The 27,335-nt window shown below is 41.1% G+C and overlaps 1 protein-coding gene and 1 pseudogene across 1 annotated transcript; both read right to left on the bottom strand.

Moving 5' to 3' along the window:
- Positions 1-1,712: 1,712 nt before the first annotated feature.
- On the bottom strand, positions 1,713-25,314 carry METTL16 (methyltransferase like 16). Its single transcript, XM_008565714.1, has 5 exons — positions 25,301-25,314; positions 20,221-20,290; positions 18,897-18,986; positions 2,652-2,825; positions 1,713-2,514 (listed from the first exon to the last, which is right to left on the bottom strand). The coding sequence occupies exons 1-5, from the start codon at positions 25,312-25,314 to the stop codon at positions 1,891-1,893; spliced, it is 972 nt and encodes a 323-aa protein (XP_008563936.1). The 3' UTR covers positions 1,713-1,890.
- A 550-nt stretch (positions 25,315-25,864) lies between these two features.
- Positions 25,865-27,223, bottom strand: LOC103584898 (annotated as a pseudogene).
- Positions 27,224-27,335: the final 112 nt, after the last annotated feature.

Raw genomic sequence — 27,335 nt, 5'->3', positions numbered from 1 at the left:
GTTCGGATCCCATATACGGATGGCCGGTTTGCTCACTGGGTGAGCGTGGTGCTGACAACACCAAGCCAAGGGTTGAGATCCCCTTACCGGTCAACTTTTAAAAAAAAAAAAAAAAAAAGAACACTAGTTAATATACTCTGCTCCAGCTCCACACCACAGGGAGGCACCATATTTTCATTTCCTGTATATTTCATTTCCTTTGCTGAGGGCCTGATCTAGCTGCTGCCAAGATACACCAAGGTCATAGGCTTTCTGCCCTAACCAACAGCCACCTCTCAAAAGGATGGCTTAACACTCAGCCTCAGTCTTCTTTGTAGATGGCAATGAGCTCTGTCACAATTCTCAAAGATTTTAGCCTAAAAGAGAACCTAGATTGCTGGCATAAAATCAAGCTGTGAAAGTCAAGCACAGCAGAGGGTTACTGAGAAACCAAGAGAACAAAGACTCCTTTTCTAGAGGTATTTCTGCTGCACCCTGGCATTCCAATTAGAAACATGTTTTTTTTTTTTTTCCTTTTTGTCTTTTTTTTTTTACTGACCGGCAACGGGATCGCAACCCTCGGTGTTGCGCCCGCACCGCGCTCAGCCAGTGAGCGGGAACCGGTCTCCACATGGGATCCGAACCCTCAGCCGCCGCGCTCCCAAGCGGCGCACCCTCCAGTGTGCCACCGGGCCGGCCCAGAAACATGTTTTAAGGAGATGGTTACCCTGGCCTCAGAATTCTCCAGCACTAGCAGGTAAGCACAGAATGGATTACAAGTGAAGCCACAGAAAACAGTATTTGGTCAGCAACAAATTACCTACCAACAGATGACACTCTTTTTTTTCCAACTCTTCCAGACGACACTTTCTTAAGCTACCTAACTGAACATACTATCTTGCTGTTTCTCATTTCTATCATCAACCACTTACCCACGCAAAGTCAAGAAAATATTTTCCCCAAGCCAGGATTCAAATAGGAAAATAGGATTGACAGTTTTCTTTTTTTGGCGGCTGGCAGATACGGGATCTGAACCCGTGACCTTGCTGTTATAAGGCTGTGTTCTAACCAACTGAGCTAACCAGCCAGCCCCCTGAATATTCTTATATTAAGAACAAAACAAGCTCTACTTCAAATATCAAAACAAAAATCATACAGCTACAAAATGGCATTTTCAACAGGTTGGAGGTGGGGGTATGGGTGCATTTTGTTGTGTCTCAGTCACATCTAGGAGTTCTGCTTACCTAATTCTGTTTCTGAAACAAGCAACATCAAAACAGCCACAAGTCAGGAATATGCTGTTTCCCAGGCGTTCCCTAGATTGGCCCTTCTCCCTGGGCCAGCTCCTTTCCTTTCTCAGGAGTGATGCAGGGTTCATCAATCATATGGACCCAGAGTAGGTTCAGTCTTGAAGAGTGATCTAGAAGAGGGCACCAGGGCCTATCTACCCTGGTGTACTGCCTCCATTTGGAGGACGAGAGAGTCACCCCTTCTCAAGAAGGAGCCTTGGGTAAGAGAGAGAGCATGATAATCTGGACAAGGCTGCACCAGACCAGATTCAATAAACAATACTTCTGGCCTCAGAAAACCAGTCCAAAGCTGAGGTGACCAGCTTAAGTCAGCTTTAAACCCTTTATGAGTTTACTAATGACTTTTTGTTGTTGCTGATAACCACAATTCTTCCTCCTGAACTACCATACTCCATTTCCCTATAACTTAAAAAAAAAAAAAAAAAAAAAAAAAAAAAAAAAAGCGGGGAGGAAGGTGGATTTACAAATGGATTAATTGGTTTCTGCTTTTTAAGATAATTTCACATAATGCTCCTAATGGGCCAATGGTAGAATTCCTCGTTACTCCACAGGCCACTCCAAAGCAAGCTGCTTTACAGAGAACTTGGCCAGAAGTTTGCAGTTAACTAGCAACAAGCCTGAAAATTTGGTTACGTATATAGGTACAAAGCTGGTTCATCAAATCCCTGTTTTGGCCTTCAACCCAGTGCATTTCAACTAAGGCATCATCCACCTCCTTCTTGACGTTTATCAAACACTTAAATAGATAATGTCCGGCCACTTCCTGGAGACGTTTCCCCTTTTCAGCCACTGGGTTGCTGAACTGCTCAAAAGCCTCTTGGTCCTGGGCTCCATTGCTAGAGCCTTTACAACTTTCCAGAATCTCTACCCCTTCCTTTTCCTCACTCCTTTCATCCTCCATGGGTTCTGGGCTTTCTTCTTGGGAGAGTGACTCCTGGTTTGGGCAATGGCCCTCAACAGTGACAGACTCGCCTTCCTGCAGAGCAGGCCCACACAGGGTACTCTCCCGGGGGCCCTTGGCCAAATCCTGGCTAGTGCCAGACTCTTTGGGCGTGGCCATTTTCTCTTCCAAGGCTTGGATGACGTCCTCGGGTGCTCGAGGAACTTCCCTCAGTTGTCTCACTCGCTCTCTTTTCTTTCTCCTTAAATGAATCCAGGAGTTTTCGATGGCTGTTAGGAAAAGGCTAACCTCCTCCTTTCCACAGGGAACTCGTTTATGCTGGACCTATTTGAAGGAAAAACAGAATTTTACAGGAAATCACTTTTTCTCTTCTCTCTAAACTCCTTTTAAAAATAAAAGAAAAAGAAAAAAGGAAAAAAGAGTTTATTGTGAGTCCTTCATCAATACGCTCAGCCAGGTACCTTCAGATCAGTGAGAATTCTTTCTATCCATGTCGTCACAACCACTATGCCTTCCAGTGTGTCAGAGCCCAGAGATGAGGCTTTCAGGGACAATTCCTTCATCACAGACGCCAACACTACAAATGTGATGGGTTTCCTTGGCTTCTCTAATTTTCTTCGCTTACTTGGTGGTGACTGAAAGAAAAAAGCAGGCATGAAGAAAAGAAAATTATCCCTACAATTAAATCCCATGCATTATAATGGACTTGGCTAGGGAAATTTCCATGATTTCTGCTACCAATCCTAGAGCAAAGGCTTTGCATGTATTATTTCCAATACTTAAAACAATCTTACAAGATACTTTTTTGGTTTTTTTCAATTGTTAAGAATTTTAAAATTTTTTTTATTTTTTAATTTACCAATATACAATGCAGTTGGTTTTCGTGTCCCTTTACCAATTCCTCCTTTTCTCCCTCCTTCTCCTCACCTCCCCACCCATCAACATCATGTCTGTTCACTTATCTTACCAAGTTCAAGGAATTATTTACGAGATAGTTTTAACATCTCCCCATTTTATTTTATTTTATTTTTATTATTTTTTAAAATGATGACCGGTAAGGGGATCCCAACCCTTGACATGGTGTTGTCAGCACCACGCTCTCCCAGGTGAGCCACAGGCCGGCCCCAACATCTCCCCATTTTACAAAAGGGAAAACTAAGATAGAGAGGCTATGTAATCACAGCTGAAGGTCACATAGCTAGTAACTGCAGAGTTAGGATTTGAACCTAAAATCCAAATTCTTTTCAGCCATACCATGCTGCCTCTATTCTGTCTATCAGATATTCTGAAATGACATTAAGAGTTTCCTAACATAGAGTAAACTAGCTATTTTGTTGCGTATGTATTGGCTCCTCCAGTTGCTAAGTGTCCTCAATCTATCTGTTGTGCCCAAAGCAGGCCTGTATAATTATTTATTTCAGGGCAACTCAGGGACCCTGGGGGCACTGTGTTCTCTTCTACAAAGAACTGCATGGGGTAGAATCACCAACTTACAGTTTGAATTTAGACTTGCTGAGGCTTGAAATAAAGCAGCCGGTGAACCACAGCGTGTGAGATCACATGCTAGCAATGACCAGGGCCACTAAGATCACATGGGTAGAAGAGCAGGGGTGCTGAACCTTGGCTGATATCAGGACCAAGCCAGTGACTAGCTACGCACTGCCTCTCAGCTGGGGAGGAGGGCACCAGTAGCGATGAGAACACTGGATTCAACATTTAAAAAATAAAATTATCAGTTTAAATGTCAAAATGTGAAATGAAAAAATTAGATACTTTGATATCTACCATAAAAAAAGATGTAAGTGAGAAGTAAGCTGTCACTGTGAAACCAAATAAATACTCAGAAATTGCAGGGATTGGGTATTTCAAAAGACACAGTGAGAGGCCGGCCCGTGGCTCACTCGGTAGAGTGCGGTGCTGATAACACCAAGGCCGCGGGTTCGGATCCTATATAGGGATGGCCGGTTTGCTCACTGGCTGAGCGTGGTGCTGACAACACCAAGCCAAGGGTTGAGATCCCCTTACCGGTCATCTTTTTAAAAAAAAAAAAAGAACACTGGATTTGAAAGCTGGGTCCATGAAAATCAAGACTGTCATCTTCCTTTCTATCTCAAGCTTGGAAGGTGAATTATACCTTATCCACTAGAGGGACTCAAGTTCCATTTTAAAAACCAAATGACACCACTGTATTTAAAAATTTATTTCTTTAAAGGAAAAACTTTCTAAATGATATTTTTTTAAAAATGACTCTTGGTTCAGACCATATATATAATATATATATTACAACACTGTTGTAAGAGACAGATTTGTATTTGTTGACTAAATTGATCAAAACTTTAAAAAATTAACACAATTCTAAGGTCAGGGGCAAAATGAACAGGTGAGGATATTAAGGAAAAAGACTCAAAAAGAGGAAACACCTAGTCAGGCTTGAGGATTTTTTGCTGCAAAAGTGAATCCCTGATAACCATGCTGCTGCTAACTTTGATCCAACTTGGCAACACTGACAGGGCACATGGCATGCGTGCACACGCGCTCACACACAGAGCAAGGTCAAAGTACTGGGGGAGACCTTATAAGAACTGAACAGCAGCCCCACACTGCATATATACACAACAAAATATAGCCATTTTATGCTAGAAAACTTTAAAAGTAATAACACAAACAATATTTCTAAGAAACAATCTATATTTTCCCTTTATACCAGAAATTAACTAATAAAAAATGGAAATTACAGAATGCTGGAAAACAAGCTTAGAAGAAAGCAAAGGACCAGAACAAAGGTGTTTGTTTAAGAACCTGCTCTTGAGAAATGAACAGTGGATTCTAAGACCTGTCTGAGCCCGATTGTGTTCAATTATGTTTCAGACAAGATGAGACAGTCAGACTGACATTAAGACAGTAGTATTGTTATTACTCAATTACCCAGCATAAGAAATGTAATTTCTTTCTTCTTTTTTTTGGCAGCTGGCCGGTATAGGGACCAAACCCTGGACCTTGGTGTTATCAACACTGTGCTCTAACTACCTGAACTACCTGGCCAGCAAGAAACACAATTTCTACATTCTACTGAGAGTCTAACACTTTGCAGTAAGGCTCGTAAAATAAGATTACTAAACTGGGAAGGAGGAAAGAAGGTGGTATGTGTGAGGACAATGGGTGACAAGACTGAGATTCCCCTTCCAGTTCCCAGTATCAAGGCCTTTACCACGGAGAGCTCACTGCAACAGCACCATCCCCAACAGCCCTCCAAGCACACCAAAGGACATCTACAGTCTGGCCAAAAGGACAGCACTCCCATAGCTCTTCTCACAGCTCTTGTGACAGAGGCAGTAATCACTTGTGCTCACAGATTCCACCAGCAAAGTGAAGACACTGCTGTTTCTCACTTATCACACTAAAGCTGGCCTGCAATACTCTTTCTCCAAAAGTAAGAATGGACTCTTCATCATTTCTAGAAATTAAAAGAGAAAAAATATAATCTCACCAAAACTAACAAGAGCTCTATCAAGAATGTACTTTCAAAGTTATGAGTAAGAAACAAAATAGACAACTTATTACTCTATTATCTCAGGAGTAAAATGAAAACTTCTCTATTCAATTGTGGCTCATTCTCCTTGCATCCTGACCCCCATTTTCCATATACAATGGTCTATCAACAGATGCAGCATTTCTTTTTCTTTTTTTTTTTTTGTCCTTTTTTTGAGACCGGCTGCACAGCGCTCAGCCAGTGAGCGCTGTGAGCGCACCGGTCATCCCTATATAGGATCCGAACCCGCAGTGGGAGTGCTGCTGCGCTCCCAGTGCCGTACTCTCCCCCGAGTGCGCCACGGGCTCGGCCCAGCTGCAGCATTTCTAAAGACTTCTAGTGAACTGCTTTAAATATGTACATATACATACATACATACATACTTTCAGGATTGTTCGGAATTTAGTTTTCCTCACTATAGATACCTACTCATTCAAGAGACAGAAAATTTATACCCTAGAAATTCTCAAACAAAGCTTTTAAATGATTAAAGATTAACTTAAATATGGCTTATAACAACCATTCCCATGCTGCTCTTTTCTTTTCGCTCACTTCTGCTTATTTACAGGACCAGTCTATAAAAATGAAAACTAGGAATGGAGCCCTGTTCAGGACTCCACACGGTACATAAATTTGGCTTCCCATACCTCCACCACAATGAAACAAACACCCTAGCAGAGTGCAAAAAGGCAGAGGCTGTGGACAAACTTCGTGGACACCTGCAGGCACACCCGGAAGTGACCAACAAAAATGCCATAGCACACTCATGTTAACCGCAGCACCCACAGCAGCGCACGTTTCTGTCAGTGGCTGAGTCCACATACGTGGAAGTCCGTTTCTAAATGTATGGTTGTGTTCAAAGGATACATGGCCTATTCAGGCCAGCTCCAGTGAAATCCCCAAGCACCCAGCCGGCAGCGCACCCTCTCCTGTGAGCAGGTGCCCCTGGCCGCTCCACTGGCCAGTGTGGGAAGGGTGGAGTGAGCGCCAGAAGCAGCACCAACAGCCACATGAGTTGTGGCCTGCAGCCAGGGAGAGCTTTTAGGGTGCCAAATAGGCCAGTCCCCACCTCACAGTAAAATACAAGACCAGGTGTTAAGAAATTAATAGTTAAATTCAACTTCACAGGTCCCTGATATTAGGTAATTTAACACTCTGCCACAAAATACTAGTAGCTCATGTTTGTAGCAGCTGTTTTCCAATTGAAATAATCATTTTGCCAATATACTTGTAATCTCAAATGACAAATATTTTAAAAGGAGAGTGCTATATTCAAACTGTTGTAATCTAGGTTAGCAGGCAAGATATATATAAAATAATTCAATCTTTGAATGTTTATAAAAAAAAAAAAAAAAAAAAATCATTTACAATGGCTAATCCAGTTTAATGCAAAGAACCAGAAAGTGAATTCACAACTGATTTCAGATTAGAAGATGCACTAAGGAAGTTACACGTAAAAGAAGTCTGGTGAGGAGTTGTAAGTCCCACAGAGGATACAGGTTTTATATCTTTTGAATTGCAATGATTCAATAAATGATAATCAATAAAGGAGAAGCTTCAAGCGTTATATTGTTTCCTTGTTTAAAAGACATTAGACTAAAGCCGTAAATCAGGCAAAAAGGTTCTCAAATTTTAAAATATGCTTTATTTACCAGAACTGTCTACAAATTTCTTAAATCCTCACTTTAATTTCTAGATCTCAGTCGTACAGTCAAGAGACTTTCAAATGAGGCGTAACTTCACACAAATCAGTGTGGCATCTGCTATGAGGGTACTTCAGAAAGTTCGTGAAAAAAATAGAATTAAAAGATAACACAAATCTTTCCATGAACTCTTTGAAGTACCCTCATATATTGCTAAAGCTTACCCTCCTGAATTGAAAAAATTTATGGCAAGAAGTTATCATGGAAATTACATGGTGGCAGACATGTCCAAGGAATATCGCAGGGATTTGATCCCTTTATGAGTCTTGTGATAGACGAATGTGTTGAATTGGCAACTTGAGGGCAACAGAACAATATTGGCATGGTGGTAACACAAGGAAATAGTATCATCATGTAAGAAGCCTGGATGAGTATAAATAATGGCCGTTCAGAGAAACCCATTTCCCCTCTCCGAAGAGCCTGTTTTACTATGGTGTCAAAATCGGGTCATGTACATTTTCATATCAAACTTTTTGTTAAACTTTTTAATAGTCAAAATAAATAAATAAATAAAAATAAAGCTCTGCTGTTAACTATAACTAACGCAAAAAACTCCAAATGAAGCCACCAGCTGCATAAAATCGTTAAGTTCCCCCCAGTATCTGAAAGAAGAGAAGGGAGCCATTTGCCAGAGATCTACTGAACATGAAGCCACAGCCTCTTTGTTTTGGCAAAGCAGCTCCTTGAATGACCACAAGGGGAAAGGGTACTCTTGGCCACTGCTCTGGGGTCTCTGCTGCTCTGCCACCCTCTGAATGGCTACTGCCCCTGGTCCTCTAGAAACCAACAGAATGCCTGTGCGCTGTTACTCAGCACAGGCCACTGATATTTGAAGAAACAGAGCCTAGGGTCCAACACTAACACCTGGCAGGGATATAGACAGGTGGTGTATTAGTCTGTTTTTGTGTTGCTATAACAGAAATACCTGAGACTGCGTAATATATGAAGAACAGAGATTTATTTGGCTTACGATTCTGGGACAGCTGCATCTGGCATGGGCCTCAGACTGCTTTTCCTCATGGTGGAAAGCGGCAGGCAGCCAGTGGGTACGAGCAGATCACATGGCGAGAGGAAGCAAGAGAGTGAAAGAGGATGTGCCAGGGTCTTTTAAACAACCAGCTCTCCCAGGAACTAACAGAGCGAGAACTCACTCACTACCCCTCCTCCCCCAGGGAGAGCATTAATTCATTCATGAGGGATCCACCTCCATGACTCAAAAAGCTTCCAACACTGCCACACTGGGGATCAGATTTCCACATGAGTTTTGGTGGGGACAACACATCCAAACTCTATCATGTGGTATGCTGGGAAGGAGAGCCAGACTCTCTCACCAAGAGGGCCTCCTTCAAGTGTATACTGGCTCTGCTGCCAGGGAGTGGACTGAATATTTTGTTGCCTAAGGGTGTAGCTTCCTTATTAACAATCCAGTGGACATTTCTTTAAAATGTCTTGACATCATTCCCAGGATATATGTAAAAATAGTAAAAAGCTATTAAAAAAAAAAAAAAAAAAGCAAGAGGAAGAAAACTTTTTGCAGAATGCTACTGATATAAGAAAGCATAGCTCTAACTATATATGTGTATTTCCTCATATTAAAAAAAAAAACAATGGAAGGATAAATTATAAAATTCTTTAAGTAGTAAGCCATGGATGGGTAAGTGAGGGATTAGGGTGAAAGAGACAAGAGAGAGTAGACTTTTTTTTTTCCTTTTTGTCTTTTTTTCGTGACCGGTAACGGGATTGCAACCGTCAGTGTCGCGCCCGCCCGTACCGCGACTGGCAACAGGATCGCAACCGGCAACGGGATCGCAACCCTCGGTGTCGCGCCCGCACTGCGCTCAACCAGTGAGCGGACCTGTCTCTATATGGGATCCGAACCCTCGGCGGGAGCACCGCCACAGTCCCAAGCGCCACACTCTACCGAGTGCGCCACCGGGCCGGCCCAAGAGTAGACTTTTGACTATACCTTTTTATGAGATTTTATTTTGAAACCATATAAATATCTTTTATAATTACAAAATGAAATTAAATAACAACAAAAGCATTTCCTAAAAATCTAAAGTGAAATTTTAAAAAATGAACTAACTCTGTACTGACTTGGTGGCATAAGCCCGTAAAGAGGAAACATTCCAAATGACTTTAAAATCCGTCATGAGATAGTCCTCAGGGGGAAAAAAAAGAAAAGCAAAAAAAAAAAAAAATAGCTATTTTCAGAAATCACTTTGTCGACGGTAACGTTAATTTTGAGACTCTTGTGGTGTACTGTGGGACAAAACAAGTGAGTAATACGTTGGTGTGGCTGAGGACTGAGTTTTTTGGTATGGGATCTTTGAATGGGAGATATAGATAGACAACTGATGAAGTTCACTAAAAATCTGCAGACCTGAATCTGAACAGAAAATATCAGCCTAAACTTACAATATATTTTATTTCCAAAAAGAAAACCATAATAATTCATAGCTCTGCTGGAAAAGCCTAGAAAGAATGACTAACCCAGTAGCATCCCTCGTACCCAAATAAATACCTCTAAATACCATTTCTCAGTAAACTAAACCAGAGTTTGTTGGAGAAATGGTTGATTTCAGGTCTGGGAAAGGAAAAAATGTGAGCCTAGAACAACTTGTCAGCACCACGCTCAGCCAGTGAGCGAACCGGCCATCCCTATATGGGATCCGAACCCGTGGCCTTGGTGTTATCAGCACCGCACTCTACCGAGTGAGCCACAGGCCAGCCCAACAACTTGTGATATTAGAAAGCAAGGAAGCTATCAAAGACTATGCTGGATATGATTAAAAAAAAAAAAAAAGGCTCAGGAGCCAACTTGAATAAACTCCCATGGCCAAAGATGGAACACAACCTGTACATCAATAAAGATAATAGGCGAAATAGATTGAAAAAAATATATATCAAAAAAGTGTAAATCCATGGGTTCATAATACTCTAAAAACAAAAACCAAACCACTCTCTTTGGTCTCTTTTGTAAGAGCTAGGGAACCACCAAGTCATTATTTTTAAGGCTGGAAAATAAAGCAAAAGAATCAAGCATTTATTCTGCCTTTACTAGATGAACTTTCCTCAAGGTAACCAAACAATTGTTAAGAGGAAGTTTCTCTTCACATATGTATCAATGGAGTTATCAATCATTTTGCAACTCTAAACAAATTAATGAATCTAGCAATGATCGTTAATGACGGCTAACATCACAGAGACACAATGAAACATTATGTACCTTGAGATGGAAGTAGACCACACACTACCTAGAAAGTGCTCTCCATACCCCCAATCTCCCCCCACCCAATCTAGCCTGTATCTGATCAATTTCTAGATCTAACTACCTATTTACAGGAAAGACAGGGTCTGAGGAATGTGTTAACATCATGGAGATGTACTCAGAAAAATCCAGACATTAAAAACTCTATAGGACAAATATCCTAATTTCTTCAACAAATATTGCAAGGGAGGGAGAATGGGAAAGAGAGAAAAGTGGGGACACTATAGAGTAAAAGGAATTTAAAGGACATCGACTAACTACTACGTATAAAATTTATTAAAATTCTAGTTTGATAAAACATTTGAGATGATAAGAAAATTTGATCAACTGTATAGCTGACAGGAAGGGATCACTGTTAATTATTTCAGGTGTGATTATGGTATTGTGGGCTGCTTTTTTTTAAGAAATATCTTTTAGAGATAAATATGAAAATAGTTATAGATGAAATAATACACTGTCTGAGATTTGCTTCAATATAATCACGGCAGGCGAGGGGAGTACACGTCAGTATAGATGAAACAGGAATCACCATGAGCTGTCAATAGTTGAAATAGGTATACATAAGTGAGAGTTCACTATACTCTATCTTTTTATAAATTTGTTTTCCACAATAGAAACGTTTCTTTAAAAATCTTTCAAATATGGGGCCGGCCCGGTGGCGCACTGCTACAGTGTGCCGCTTGGGAGCAGGGCGGAGCTCCCGCCGAGGGTTCGGATCCCACATACAGACTGGTTCCCGCTCACTGGCTGAGCGAGGTGCAGGTGCAACACTGAGGGTTGCGATCCGTTGCCGGACACACACAAAAAAAAAAAAAAAAGATAAAGAGCCATACGTGACTAGTGGCCATTAGACAGCACAGATTAAGAGGCTATGGAGGCAATCACCACAGGAAACAGAATCCGCTATGTTCTCTCTGTGGAGGGAACAGAATGAAGAGGCTGAGATGGGGCCAAGTTGCTTTTATCATAAAATCTTCTGTAAAAAAGAAAGAAACCTGGAAGTACATACTCAAAACTATTAACAGTGGTTATCTCCAGATGGTGGGGTTTATAGTGATTTTTCTTTTCTTCCCCCAAATTATCCATGTTCTCCAAAATGTTTACCATAAGAAAACATGAAAAAAGAACAAATTAATAAATCAAAGCACTTGAAATATCACTCTGTACCCCTTAAATATGTACAATTATTATGTGTCAATTAAAAAATCAATCAATCCAAAGCTTAAAAAATATATGCCTTGACCCTTATCTTTAATGAAGGAAGGAAAGTAGGAAAATGGGAGAAGAAATAGTTTAGAAATCTGTTCAGTGAATATTTACTAAGTGCTAACTACTACGTACTGCTCAAAAAAACGATAGGATAAATGAATGTATGGATCCTGCCCTTAGGAAACTTCCATGTTAATGGAGGAAGCAAAATGTCTGTGTTATAAGCTATAAATTAGCAAGGCTGACTTTTAAATAAACATTTACACAAATGAGTATTTTCACTCATGGGAAGACCGTCTCCTTAGTCACCTTGGAGAACTATGTATGACAATATTTTGAGAAGCTGTGTAATAGTTATAATAGCTTTCAGCTATTAAAAAAAATAAAATCAAGCACAAAGACATTCCATCTAGACATTCCAGATAAGCTATGTGGGCTCTGAAATCAATTTTAACAAAATTCCAAGATCCAAAAGAGAGTTCCCTTGGGAATTAAAAAAATTAGAAGCCGAAACCAAAATAAAATGCATACAAAGCTGGCACTGTATTTAATTCTACAATCAGCATTTTGGGGAATAGAAAGGGTGAAATTAAATGTAAAAATATATAAATATTGAATTAACCCATTTTTTATGGTTTATAAAAATAACATTATTTGTCATACTTCGTAGAAATAACAATGGAACCAAATGATAAATATAAGGTATCTTCTCAGAAGGTCAATTTGACTCAGTATTAAATTATTCTACATTTTAAAAAATAAAAAGAGGGCCGGCCCAGTGGCGCACTGGATAGTGCGCCGCTTGGGAGGCGCGGCGGCGCTGCCGCCCGAGGGTTCGGATCCCACATACAGACCGGCTCCCGCTCACTGGCTGAGCGAGGTGCGGGAGCAACACCGAGGCTTGCGATCCCGTTGCTGGTCCCTGGTCCGGTACGGGGGCAACACTGAGGGTTGCGATCCGTTGCCGGACACGGAACAAAAAAGACAAAAGACAAAAAAAATAAATAAATAAATAAATAAATAAAAAGAAACATATCATGGAATAGAATACAAAATTCAAATGGATTTTAGAGAAAAAAGGAGACTTCATGAACATAGAAGGTCTCCTGGGAACTTCTTTTTTGCCACCTTGACATCCAGGGTCTTGATGTCACCAACTGTCTTCTGCTATAGCTGGTACTTTGGGAGAAAAGTCTGAGAATCACTGTACCGCATCATTTATTTCTTCATTTTCATCCATTCAACAATTCTTATTTGAGGGCTTCTGTGCCAGACACTATCTACACCGAAGCCACATAAAAGATACAATAGTGGGGGTAGGTAGGGACAAAGTACCACTGGCCCTCCGCATCCATGGATTCAACCAACTACAGATCAAAAACATTAAAAATAAATTGTATCCGTACTGCACACGTACAAACATTTTTGGTCATTATTCCCTAAACAGTACGACATATAGTATGACAACGATTTACATAGTATTTACATTGCATTAGGTATTATAAGTTATCTAGTGAAGACTTAAAGTATATGGGAGGACATGTGTAGGTTATATGCAAATACTATCCCATTTTATATCAGGGACTTGAGCTTCTGTGGATTTTGGTATCTGAGGGAGGTCTTGGAATCAATCCCCTTTGGATACCGGAAGACAACTGTATAGTTAACAGAAGAGAAGGATCACCAAGGTCAGCTGAGGAAGAGTCAGGGCAAGCTTCACAAGAGGTAGTACCTGAACCAGAGTATCTGCTCGGTATCTGAGGAGTTTGATGGCCAGAGGAGGAATGTCCAGGCAGAAGGATTAGAGTGCAATAGCTCAACATTACTGGAGCATCAAATACGGGGTGGATGGGAAGAAAAGCTGGGAAATGATAATACGATATATTTTACTGAGCACTCACTACATATTGTGTTAAGTACATTTAATCCTCAAAACAACCCTATGAGATAGGTAATGTTACTCACCATTCTACAGATTACAGAGGAAACTGAAGCTTAGAGAAAACATGTTCAACATAAAAGCTAGACAGGGGCCGGCCCGTGGCTCACTCGGGAGAGTGCAGTGCTGATAACACCAAGGCCACGGGTTCGGATCCCATATACGGATGGCCGGTTCCCTCACTGGCTGAGCGTGGTGCTGACAACACCAAGTCAAGGGTTAAGATCCCCTTACCGGTCATCTTTAAAAAAATAAATAAATAAAAAAATAAATAAATAAAAAAATAAATAAATACATAAAAGCTAGACAGGGGCCGGCCCGTGGCTCACTCGGGAGAGTGCAGGGCTGATAACACCAAGGCCACGGGTTCGGATCCCATATACGGATGGCCGGTTCCCTCACTGGCTGAGCGTGGTGCTGACAACACCAAGTCAAGGGTTAAGATCCCCTTACCGGTCATCTTTAAAAAAATAAATAAATAAAAAAATAAATAAATAAATAAAAGCTAGACAGGGGCCAGCTCACAAAAGTCCCTTTCTGTGTGCCATGAAAGAGAGTTCTGGTGTGATCCATCACGCCAGAGTTAAACAAAAAACCAGCGCAAAGTATCACAAGGAAGTTTATGCAGAGTAGGGATGACTGAAAGAGAGAAATGCAAGTCCAGAGGCAGGAGAGATTTTTATGGGCTAACTGGTTAAGAAAGCTTTATGCTGAAGTTGGAATTGAGCTGGGTTGCAGTGGAGAGAAGTCAGAGGGAAGAACCAGATAGAGGGTGTGAACAAAGTCAGCTATGACTTTGGCATCAAGAGAAGTCTACAGAGGCTAACGTGGTAGAAGACAGTCAAGTGAGGAAAACAGGGAGTGATCAGGATGGAAGGGAAAGTCAAGAATGGACCTAGAAGGCACAAGGAGGTAAATGAGGAGCTGTTCTTCATTGCACTGGCAGTAGGTAGCCACTGACAAGTTTTTGAGCAGAATGGTGCACTGAAGATGAATCCAAGTGACACTTAGATGAAAGGCTTTTGGGATGGTCCATAAGCAAGATGATGAGGTTATCGTGGCCAAGCCAGAAATACAGGCAGTATCCTGGGGAGCAGAGTATCAGAATGACTAAGTGCTCATCTGTGAAATCAGACTGATCTAGGTTCTGACTTTACTTCAGACTTCCAGTTTCCTCATCTATAAACAGGGGATAATACCATCTACTTCACTTGATTGCTGACAGATTTAAATAAAATGAAATAATATGTGTGAAGCATTCAAATAACAAAGATTATATCCAGCACTTAAAATCTAATAAACCTACTGATGTCCTGCTCACAATGTTGCTCCTCAATACAAGTCCTACCATCATTCCTTTAAACATTCAGCAAGTTTACTGAGCATCAACTACCTATGAGTCAGGCACTGAGTTGTCTCTGACTAGCCCAGCCTGAACCATTTCCTTTTCTGAACTCTATTTATTTTTTAAAATTATTATTGTTATTTTTGGGCAGGGGGGAGCTGGCTGGTACAGGGATCCAAACCCTTGACCTTGGTGTTCTAAGGCTGCAGCTCTAACCAACTAAGCCAACCAGCCAACCCCCTTCTCTGAACTCTTTTGTCCTGACCACTCTTGTCCCTACTATTCCTTTTGACATTTATTCTTGTACAATTTTGTATCAATTATTTCATGTGTGTTTTTCCTTCCCATAAAAGTAATCTTCATAAGGGATAGAAAATGATCTTATTTCTTTGTTACTATCACAATGAAGATGATATTTAATAAGAAAAATGATTAAGAAGAACGTCCTTAGCTTCGGTCTTGCTCAAAAAGATCCCTAATCACTACATCTCTTTTGTAGTGTAATGCACAGCCTGGCATAGTACTGGTTTTCAAACCATTTCTTAATAGCAGAACCCTTTCAATAAATAAAATCAATACATAAAATTGATAAAAGTAGTTCAACTCTGGTTAAAATGATAGTGAGGTCCAAAGTATCAACCTTATGTCTGCCCCTAGCTGTCAACCCCTGAGGCAACTGCACGGAATCCTTCAATTATTTGCAACTAGTTTGAAAACCTATGGAGTAGTAAGTAGAGCACTGTCAGGAAACGCCAGCTCTGACACTCACAAAGTTACCCCTTTGCAATTAATTTGACCCCTCTCCTCCATCTGCTCTCCAAAAGGCCCTTGAGTTATTACTCTCTAGATGGCAAAGTCCCAGGCTTAACTGAAATGTGTTGAATGCAGGGGGATACTCTTAAACCACAGCTCCTGGCAATGCTCATACCAAGAGTGCACAACTTACTAGAGCCACATTTTTTCCTTTTTTTTTTTTACCAAATGTCAAACTTTGTACAAACCAAAGAAAAGCTAAAAAAAATGCCTCAAACAATTAGAGAACTGGGACAAAAGGGCTTTCTAAGTGGCTTGTTGGAATTCTGTAAAGAACAACCCTCACAAAATGCTCCCTTAAATTTATCATCAGTCAGAAATGATGGTGCAAAATTTCTATCAACATTGGGACCCGTCTTTTTGTTGCTAAAATAAATCTAGGCAACAGCAATGGGCTTAGTGTAGGCACTCGAATCACCAGTGAATTAGAATTTTTCAGCATTCAGCACCAACAGAAATGAGTCAGTAGGCCTGAGATAAGTGAAAACAGAAGTTGCCATAGTAACTTGCACATTTACCCTAAAATGGCAGGAGGTGGGGGGTGGGGAAGTAGGTCAATATTTCTCCTTAACTAGCTCTATTCCTTAGCTGCTTCTTCTTGTCTAAAGCAGCATCCTCCTCATTTCCCAACCCCAACAGGGGCAAGAGGAGGAAAGTCAAGTGAGCTTTTCAAAAAACGCAAGGGGGTGAGGAGAGGTCTAGGGAGAGGGAAAGAGAACCAAGAGGACGGCCAAATAAAAATCTCACAAGTACCTCGGGACTACCCCCAGGGAAAGCAGTTGCTGATCAAGGGCACCAGTGCTAAGAAACTGTTGCTGGGTTACTACAAATCAGAAATTGCCATTTTTCCTGTAGCAGTTTAAGTGCATCTAATGGAACACTGGGGAATGCATTATTAACAGCTTGGGATTAGGGGTAATGGTGGGGGGGGGTGGAATACTCTAGCACGGGAGAAATCTTAGGCCCTTAGCAAGAGATATTCTTTGATGGTTAGAAACTATAATCTGGGCTAAAGGATGCCCTAAAAGAGAGGGAGGGAGAGAGGCTGAGGGGGTTCACTTTCAAAATAAGCTGATTTTGCTAACACAGGAACATAGTGCCCTTTGATACTTGGATGTGAAATGGCTACTAATCCAAGAGGGCAAGGGCAATTCTGGTCTCTGAGCTGGTGTGGAGAGTGCCAGAGCTCATTATCAGCTCTTCCACCTGCGGTGCCAGCAAATGTGGGACACAGGTTATGCAGAAAGCATTTGGAAACAGGTGCTGTTCCACTTTCCGCCAGCTGTTAGTGTGCATGGGGATAACTTAGGGTATTACTACTGATTTTAACCATTTGGTGTGAAGGTCCTGGTATTCCAGAAGATGACAGAAAGGACAGTCCTTCCGGGGGGGGGGGGGCAAAAAAGCAGAAGTACCTTTTTACAACCAGTGCCTATTTCAAACAACTAACTTCTAGATACCCTACCCTGTATCGAGGCGAGCCCAGGCTTCCATGGGAAAGGCCATTCAAGCAGCACACCTTGTTGCAGAGTGGAGAAAGGACAGGCTCAGTCTCAAATTTGAGTTCATGTTTTCAGAAACACAGTAGCATCTGCAAATTGTCCCCTTGTGCTTCTACATGTTTTTACTCCTCTGGGAGAGAGACTCAGACACACAGAAACATTTAAGATGACTTTAGAGACCAAAAGTGGCCAAGACCTGGGGAGAGGAGCACCCAGAACAAGCTTGCTGTACAGACAGGGGATAGAGACCCGAAGGAGCAGGCACTAGGACTCCATACATACTACAGGACAAAGGAGTACAGGCTGAGCAGCGTGTGCACAGACTTAAGGTGAGAGACTCCAGGCAGCAAGACCTCAACCACCCTGGCGGGGGAGATGTGAGGACTGGAAGATGCTATTCTATCACTACCACTCAGCACTGCCCAGAAAATCATTCTGTCTGGCTGGCTAAGAAGCATTTCTCCTTTACATACAGAAGCAGAGAGGACAAAGAGACATTTGTGAACAAATCATATTTTAAACTTTTTATTCCAGAAAATGTTCGAGCATACCCAAAGTAGAAAGAATTGGATAAAAATCTATCACCCAGCTTCAAAAATAGTCAATATTCTAGTACTAATCTTAAAGCTGAGGTAGAATTCTTTACTAGATTGATCCCCAAGTGTTACACATCAAAAGCTTACAACCCAAAACAGCAACTTCTAAAACCTCCAAGAACCCCAGGAGGCAGCTACTCTAGGAAAGCAGCAGGGGTAAAGGAAAAGAAACAGACATCAATTTCAATTCTGAAGGAATGTACACCAGAATAATTATACCTGCAAAGTTGCCTACAGGTTATGTTACCTGAATTTTTAATTCCTAAAAGATGCATTTCTGATGCATTTGTGTTTGCTGAGCAAGAATCCCTGTGTTGTACAAACCCACAGAGAAAGACTCCATGGTCACCATAGGCAACCTTCTACAACTGTGTCTTGTTTACAGTCACTTTCTGTTCTTTTTTTTTTTTTTTTTTTTTTTTTTTTTTTTTTTTTTTTTTTTGTCTTTTGTCTTTTTTCCGTGTCCGGCAACGGATCGCAACGGGCAGTGTTGCCCCCGCACCGGACCGGGGACCGGCAACGGGATTGCAAGCCTCGGCGTTGCTCCCGCTCCTCGCTCAGCCAGTGAGCAGGAGCCGGTCTGTATGTGGGATCCGAACCCTCGGACGGGAGCGCCGCCGCGCTTCCCAAGCGGCGCACTATCCAGTGCGCCACCGGGCCGGCCCCCACTTTCTGTTCTGACATAAGCATTTGGGGCAAACTTCAGGGAACAGGAGAATATAGACTTACTTCATTTATAACCTACTAAAACCCACCATGTGCTGGCATTTGGAGAAGCCGAAGCAAGGTCTCTACTTACTGGTACTATTACGTCATCATAAAAACTCCAAGCTAAAGCCCATCTCATTGTCCGACCTTGACAGAATTCAGTGTAGGTGACTTTAGGAACCTGAAACCGACAATCACAGCATCTCATCAAACTCAAGTCATTCCACCAATACGGTTCTGACTGCTGTCTCATGTTAAATTATCCATTGGTTCTTCTTTTTATCTATTTAAGACACTATTATCCAAAACATGATTATACATAACTGCCTAATACTCAATGAATAGTCTCTCAACAAAGTTGTATTGTTTTTCCTCTCATAAAAGAGAAGACAGATTTGGCTCGAAGGTAGAACACCTAAAACACAGCTCTTCAGAGAATCATTTGTAAAATGATTCAAGTGCTTTTTTGTTTCCTTTTTAAAGAAAAATAGCCAACCAAAGCCTGCCTAGGCGGAGCTATGTAATCTATCAAATATTAGAAAAGAAAAAGAAACTACTACTTTGTAGCTTTTACAGTTTTACCAAAGAAACAGTGTTGAGGGGAAAACAGTATGAGTAGAATATCAGAGAGAGGGCCGACCTCATGGCTCACTCGGAGAGTGCGGCGCTGGGAGTGCCGAGGCCGCAGGTTCGGATCCTATATAGGGATGGCCGGTGCACTCACTGGCTGAGCGTGGTGCGGGCGACACCATGCCAAGGGTTACGATCCCCTTACCGGTCACACACACACACACACACACAAAGAATATCAGAGAGAAACCAGAGATCAGAAATGTGGATTATGTGGATTCTACCACTGACACACATCTGACCCCTTTCACTGAGAAGTCATCTTGCTCATGCCTACTCATGTCAAACACCATAAACTGGGAGGGGAATGGCGAGGGAGTATTTATTTGCCACCTGCCTTTCAAAACAGGAGCAGGGGGCTGCCCTCATGTGGGCCATCACCCTAGTGGAAGCAAACTGGACTGAGGCTCCATTCTGGTTCTAGTCGTTCTTCGATAACTACAAATTGTGTGACTCGGAACAAGCTCCTTAACCTATGTAGCCTCGTTTTCTATAAAGGTGTCAGATGTGAGGTCAGTGGTAGACACCAAGTATCTCAATTTCTGGTTTCTCTCTGACATTCTTCTTATCCCACTTTTCCCCACCTTTTCTCTGTTATAATTGTCAAAGAGACCTTGTTTTAATAATCTATAAAAAGTCGCTTTAGCCCTAAAATTATAGAATTAAAAAAAACAAGCAAAAAACAAAACAAAGAAACCACATTCAGAGTTTTAGGGTATAAAGAAGAATTCTATACTCAAACTACCATCAAGAGATACAGAAGAACAGTAATGACAAAGCCTTACCCCTTGTATGCGAAGCTCTTCCTTCAGAGGAGCGAGGCTGCATTTCTTCCCCAGCATACAGCTATACCACCTAGGAGAAAAAAATCAGACAAGTAAACACTGTTAATGTGGTTATATTTTTAAACTACATATTACTCAAGTGAACAAGAAGAGAACAGTAGCAAACAAATGTTGAATTAAGTTACCAGTGACAATAACAAGAATTACATGTAATATATTTAGACAAAGACTGAATCTAGTGATGGAAAACAAGCTGAAAGCAACTTAAAAGAACAAAAATCCACTTAGTCTCTCCAATGCTTCAGGGTTATATGTATTTGGAAAGAAAGTGAAGAAGAGATGTCTCATCTGTCATACTCAGAATGAAGGCCATTTAGCTATAGGACAGAAATTAGTCAATAAATAACAATAAAAACATGTATAAATACTCCCTACACCATACTAACAGAACTTGTAAAATCCAGCATAAACCTGTACTCTGAAATGTCCTCACCTGCAAATAATTTAAGGATAAACACTGCATTGGAATTGCAACAGATCAGGGAATCAATTTGTTATTCTTTGATTTATTATTATTCTGGATTAGTAAATACAATTCCAGAAGAGGGAGCATATAGAAGACAGAATGAACTGGTTAAAAGGCAGAGGGATAGAATTAATTTTTTCCCATTATTCTAAAAAGTTTGCAAAGTATAAAATTTATACAGGACTTCTACTTCAGCCCATGAAGGATTAATTTCTATAGGAATTGCCCTTCCACCATAAACAAGTAAGAAGCTTAACAATATATAGCAAAAAGCTGTTTTTCAGACACTGGACAGCTGGCAATGCAGAACTATGATCTCAGAGAGAGAAACAAACAAGGTGAGCCCTACAACTGACAGAGCTTATTGCCTAAAGGAAATTTCCAGGCAGTACTGCAGGGAAAGGAAATTTATTTATTTATTTATTTTTTTGCTTTTTGTCTTTTTTCGTGTCCGGCAACGGATCACAACCCTCAGTGTCGCGCCCGCACCGGACCGGGACCGGCAACGGGATCGCAAACCTCGGTGCCGTGCCCGCACCTCGCTCAGCCAGTGAGCGGGAACCGGTCTGTATGTGGGATCCGAACCCTTGGCGGGAGCGCCACTGCACGCCCAAGCGGCGCACTGTAGCAGTGCGCCACCGGGCCGGCCCAGGGAAAGGAAATTTATTTATTTATTTATTTTTTTGCTTTTTGTCTTTTTTCGTGTCCGGCAACGGATCACAACCCTCAGTGTCGCGCCCGCACCGGACCGGGACCGGCAACGGGATCGCAAACCTCGGTGCCGTGCCCGCACCTCGCTCAGCCAGTGAGCGGGAACCGGTCTGTATGTGGGATCCGAACCCTTGGCGGGAGCGCCACTGCACGCCCAAGCGGCGCACTGTAGCAGTGCGCCACCGGGCCGGCCCAGGGAAAGGAAATTTAAAACACAGTCCAACAGTTTTGCTGAGTTGATGAGACAGAGATCAGAGTTCAGAGAGGCTGAAGCAGTTAGGACTTGCAAAGCAAATTAAACCCAAGTAAGCAGAAGAAAGGAAATAATAAAGATTAGAGCAGAAACCAATGAAAGAGAAAAGAGAAAAACAATGGAGAAGAATAATGAAACTAGGATCTGATTCTTTGAAAAATTCTCAACAAGCTAGAAATAGAAGGGAATTTTCTTAATCTAATAAAATGAATCTAAAACAAAAACAAAAACCCCACAGCCAACACCATACTTAATGGTAAAAGTACAATGAGATTCCCCTAAGATCAGGAAAGAGGCAAGAATGCCACTCTTCACTTCTGTTCAAAACTGTTCTGGAGATCCTAGTTGGTACAATAAGAAAAGAAAAAGAAATAAAATGCATACAAACTAAAAAGAAAGAAAACTGTCTTTATTTACAGAAGACATGGTCACCTGTGTAGAAAATTCTATGAAATCTAGGAAAAAACTATTAGAATAAGTGAGTTTAGCAAGGTCACAGAGTAAGAGGTTAACATAAAATCAAATTTATTTCCCTATAGTAGCAATACACAACTAGAAATTGAAAATTTTAAATGCCATTTACAATGGCATCAAAATACACAAAATACTTAGGAATAAAGTTACCATAACATGTGTAAGAAAACTATAAAACATTACTGAAAGAAATTTAAGACCTAAATAATGAAGAGATACATCAGGTAGGAATGGAAGATTCAATATCATTAAGGTATCAATTCTTTCCAATTTGATCTATAAATTCAACAAAATCCCAGCCAAAACCCCAGTAGTCTTTTTCACAAAAATTGATAAACTGATTCTAAAATTTATATGGAAATGCAAAAGATCTCAAATAGCTAAAACAACATTGAAAAAGAAAAAGCTGAAGCACTCAAACTACCTAATTTCAAGACTTCTCCAAAGCTATGATGAAAACAGTATTGGCATAAGATAGACATATGTCAAGAGAATGGAAGAGAATCCAGAAACAGACTCACTTCTATGGTTGGTTGATTTTAAACAAAGGTTACCAAAAGTTTGCTCGTCAAAAGAGACTGTTATAAGAATGCAAAGGCAACCACAGATGGGGAGGAAATACTTGCAAAACACATTTGATAAAAGACAGTATTCACAATTTGTAAAGAACTCTTATAACCCACTAAGCTTAATAAACCAATAAAAAGAAATACAGGGATGACTAATAGCACATGAAAAGATGCTCCACATCACTAGTCATCAGGGAAAGCAAATTAAAATCATAATGAGATACCACTCATTTCCCATTAGAATGGATACATTTTTAAAGGATGACAATACCAAATGGTGTCAAATGAAACTCTCATACATTGCTGGGGGGAATGTAAAATAGTACAGCCACTTTGAAAAACAGTCTGGCAACTTCCTATGAAGTTAAATAGACATTTACCATAGGACTCAGGAGTCCTAACTTGAGATATTTACTCAATACAGAGGAAAACTTAAGAACAAAGACCTGTAAGCAAATGTTCATAGGAGTTTTATTCTTACTAGCCAAAACCTGGAAATGACTCAAATGTCCATCAATTGGTGAATGGATTAAAATCATACTACTTAGGGCCGGCCCGGTGGCGCACTGCTACAGTGCGCCGCTTGGGAGTGCGGTGGCGCTCCCGCCGAGGGTTCGGATCCCACATACAGACTGGCCGCTCACTGGCTGAGCGAGGTGCGGGCGCAACACCAAGGGTTGCGATCCCGTTGCCGGTCCCGGTCCAGTACGGGCGCAACACTGAGGGTTGCAATCCGTTGCCGGTCACGAAAAAAGACAAAAAGGAAAAAAAAAATCATACTACTTAGCAACAAAAAGAGCAAACTACTGATACAAAGCATGGATATGCTGCATGAAAGAAGTCAGACACGAAAAAGCTACATTTGTATGATTCCATTTATATGAAAAGTCTAGAACAGGCAAAACTATTGTGACAAAGTACATCAGTGGCCACTGAAGGCTGGGAGTGGGATCAGGACAGACTGCAAAGGGGCACTAGGGAACTGTTTAGGGTGATGAAAATGTTCTATATCTTGGGCCGGCCCCGTGGCACACTCAGGAGAGTGCAGCGCTGGGAGCGCAGCGATGCTCCCGCCGCGGGTTCGGATCCTATATAGGAATGGCTGGTGCACTCACTGGCTGAGCGCGGTGCAGGCGACACCACACCAAGGGTTGCGATCCCCTTACCAGTCACAAAAGAGACAAAAAAAAAAAAAAAGTTCTATATCTTGAGGGTGGTGGTGGTAACATATACCTTTGTCAGAACTAGTTGAATTGCATGCTTAAAATCGGGAGAATTTTATTGTTGTGCAAGTTTACCTCAATAAAACCAATTTAAGTATATAAATTTATAAATGATTACCTTATACATTCAAACATACATTAAAGAATAGTTAACAATATATAATGTATATTTTCTTATTTTACACCACAGCTCAGTCACACTAACAACATATATTTTCTCCTGCTTTTTTCATTTACTATCACAATTACTCTGGTGTCACTCAAAATCATCTAACTGCACATTATTTTAAAAGGGAAGTTTCAGATTAAGGGATATGTATTCAATACTTAATTGTTTATACACAAAATAGCTATTATAAAGGTGAATTTTAAAGTGACGAAAATTCTTTTTTTTTTTCTTTTCCCTTTTTGTCTTTTTTTGTGACCGGCAACGGGATCGCAACCCTAGGTGTCGCGCCCGCACCGCGCTCAACCAGTGAGCGGACCGGTCTCTATATGGGATCCGAACCCTCAGCAGGAGCGCCGCCGTGCTCCCAAGCGCCGCACTCTACCGAGTGCGCCACCGGGCCGGCCCAAGTGACGAAAATTCTAAGAGAATATAAGAACCTCTAAAATCACACATTAGGTTAGAACTATATATAATTGCCATTTTTATAGGCTGAAAACTGTTGAAGATGTGCAATCTCATATGATTCAACCTAATACATTAAATAATATGAGTGAAAATCTCATTAATTTTAAAAGTATGCCAAAAACTGTTACATTGCTTTAGAAATGGTGGGCATCAACAAATATTTTGTCTTCATTGTCTGTGGGTTCAACAACAGGTGAATGCACCTATTTCTGTTTAGTCTCTGAAAATACAAAGAAATAACTGTTCTACCTAAACTACTTTAAACAATCCCAGGAAAATTTATTTAAAGCATAACTAATTTCATCTGGTGGTTTAAAAATGTTTGGAAGAAAAATAATATGCTCCCTTTAAGAACAGTGTGTAAATGGAGAAATTATTAACCAAGAATTAAAAGCCTTATGTTAGGGACAGGTGAAGGAAGAGAAATTAGGAGCAATTAGTGTTCACATAGTAACAGTAGAAAATAGGTTAATTAACACCTTTCCTTTAAAACTAGCATTCCCAAACAGATTAGATCAGAGCCACCAGAAGCCAAAAGACAGCCTAGAACAGAGAAAAAAAATACTACTATAAAGTTCTTCTTCAGAAGAAAAGCAAATATTTAGATAAGTAATCATTAAAAAAAATTTTTTTTTTCAAAAAATAGATAAGCAAGACTAGTAATAGTTAAACATGTCATTTGATACTTACTTGGGAGAGTTCATATTGCTTTAATCTTTTTTTAAATGAAGTCTTTTTTATTACTTCTGAACCTGCATTTTCTTTGAATATATTGTACAATGAAATGTTTTTTTTCTAAAAAAAAATTTTTTTTTTTTTCAAAAGATGACTGGTAAGGGGATCTCAACCCTTGACTTGGTGTTGTCAGCACCATGCTCTCCGAAGTGAGTGAACCAGCCATCCCTATACAGGGATCCAAACCCATAGCCTTGGTGTTATCAGCACCACACTCTCCCGAGTGAGCTACGGGCCGGCCCTTAAAATGTTTTTAATGTTACATAATTTTCGCCATTCCCAATGTAATCAGCACTCTTTCTTAGCATAATCATTAATCTGATTTTAGAGTTTGAAATTGAAATAAGAAACACATTACTCTTATTCAGAGGTGATATCCCAGACACTGAACAACAAACAGTCCACTGACCCTAACCAATACGCACAGACACTGGAGTAAACAACTAGTGTGGCAATACTTCCTATTCCAGCTGAATATCAGCCCTGATCTTATATCCAATGACCAGATACATGTTTTGGCTAATGTAGATGCATGAGCTATGAAGTGGGAAAAATGAAATTCACACAGACATGAAACTGAACTCAAATCTTTACTGCATGGAAACAAGGTGAAATATTTCACAGTGACTAAAACTGACTGGCTAACAGGCAATGGTGGATTTTTATATTCAACTTTGATGAAAGCAAATGGACTTTACAAGAAACCCTTGAGATTTAATTAATGCTACTAATCTAAAGGTTCCTGTTACTGAGGAGACTCTAAAATCAGTATATGACACCTTGTATATATTTTTCCCTTAAGGAAAGAAAATAATACAAACACCAAGCTACTTTTGTTTCTTTTCAAGGGATTACTGTTAGTTATCTTCCTGAGATGCAAAAGACCATAAAAGAATAGTACCATGCCTAGGCTGCCGAATAAGGCATCAGACACTAAATAGTTTGGTCCTTTTCTAAGTGGATCTCTTCCAACAATTACACTAAAACATAGAGATGGATCACAGATGCCAGAGGGGCCTGGTTGCCCTTGGAGTCCCGGGTTCCTGTGATTTCCATCTTTGCCAGGAATACCTGGGTCTCCCAGAGGACCTTCTTTGCTTCTTCCAGGAGGGCCCTCTGGAGCTGGGGGACCAGGGGAACCTTATTCTCCAGGATGCCCCAACTCTTGGACATCCTTTGCCCAGTTCCTTCCCGGTTAAACCTTTTAATCCTCTGGCACCTGAGCGTCCAAGGGCACCCATTAATCCAGGAACACCATCTCTTTCTGGCAAACCAGGAAATCCGCGAGGACCTTTTGGGCCTATGGGACCAGGTGGCCCAGGAATACCAGGGGAACCATGTTGGTATTGGCAATGTATCACAATGTTGAATTTTTTCGCTCTGAAGTACGACTAGTAGCTGGACTCTTAATACATCAGTAGAAACCTCTCAAAAAAGTGTTCTGAAAATTCTCTTCCAGGCTTCCCATCCAATCCTAGAGGTTCCTGAGGTCATTTCCCCAGGTTGTCTTGGGACCCTCAGGCCCCCTCAGAACATCCAGTCCAGTTTCTCCTTTTGGTCCAGTGGCACCTCTGACACCAGGTTCCCCGTTGTCACCTCTCTCTCCTTTTGCACCAGGATGGTCTTGAATTCCCTGCTGCCCTGGAATTCCTTGTCTTCCATTTTCTTCCTTTTGACCCTGAATACCTTTTTCACCTTGATATCCTTTGTCCCCATTTTTCCCTTGCATCCCAGGTAGACCCACGTATCCTGGTTCTCCTGGGGGACCCATTGCTCCTGGTCCTCCCTTAAGCCCAGAAGCCCCAGGCATCCCTTGAAGTCCAGGTTCACCTTTGTTCCTTTTAGATCATGGTGTTCCAGGCTGACCTGGTGAACCATTGCTTCCCATTAAACCAGGCATCTCGGGCCGGCCCGGTGGCGCACTGCGCTAGTGCGCCGCTTGGGAAGCGCGGAGGCGCTCCCGCCGAGGGTTCGGATCCCACATACAGAC

Source organism: Galeopterus variegatus, unplaced genomic scaffold (assembly GCF_000696425.1).
Source record: "Galeopterus variegatus unplaced genomic scaffold, G_variegatus-3.0.2 Scaffold201, whole genome shotgun sequence".
NCBI classification, from domain to species: Eukaryota; Metazoa; Chordata; class Mammalia; order Dermoptera; family Cynocephalidae; genus Galeopterus; species Galeopterus variegatus.
This window is presented reverse-complemented; position numbering and strand designations above follow the sequence as displayed.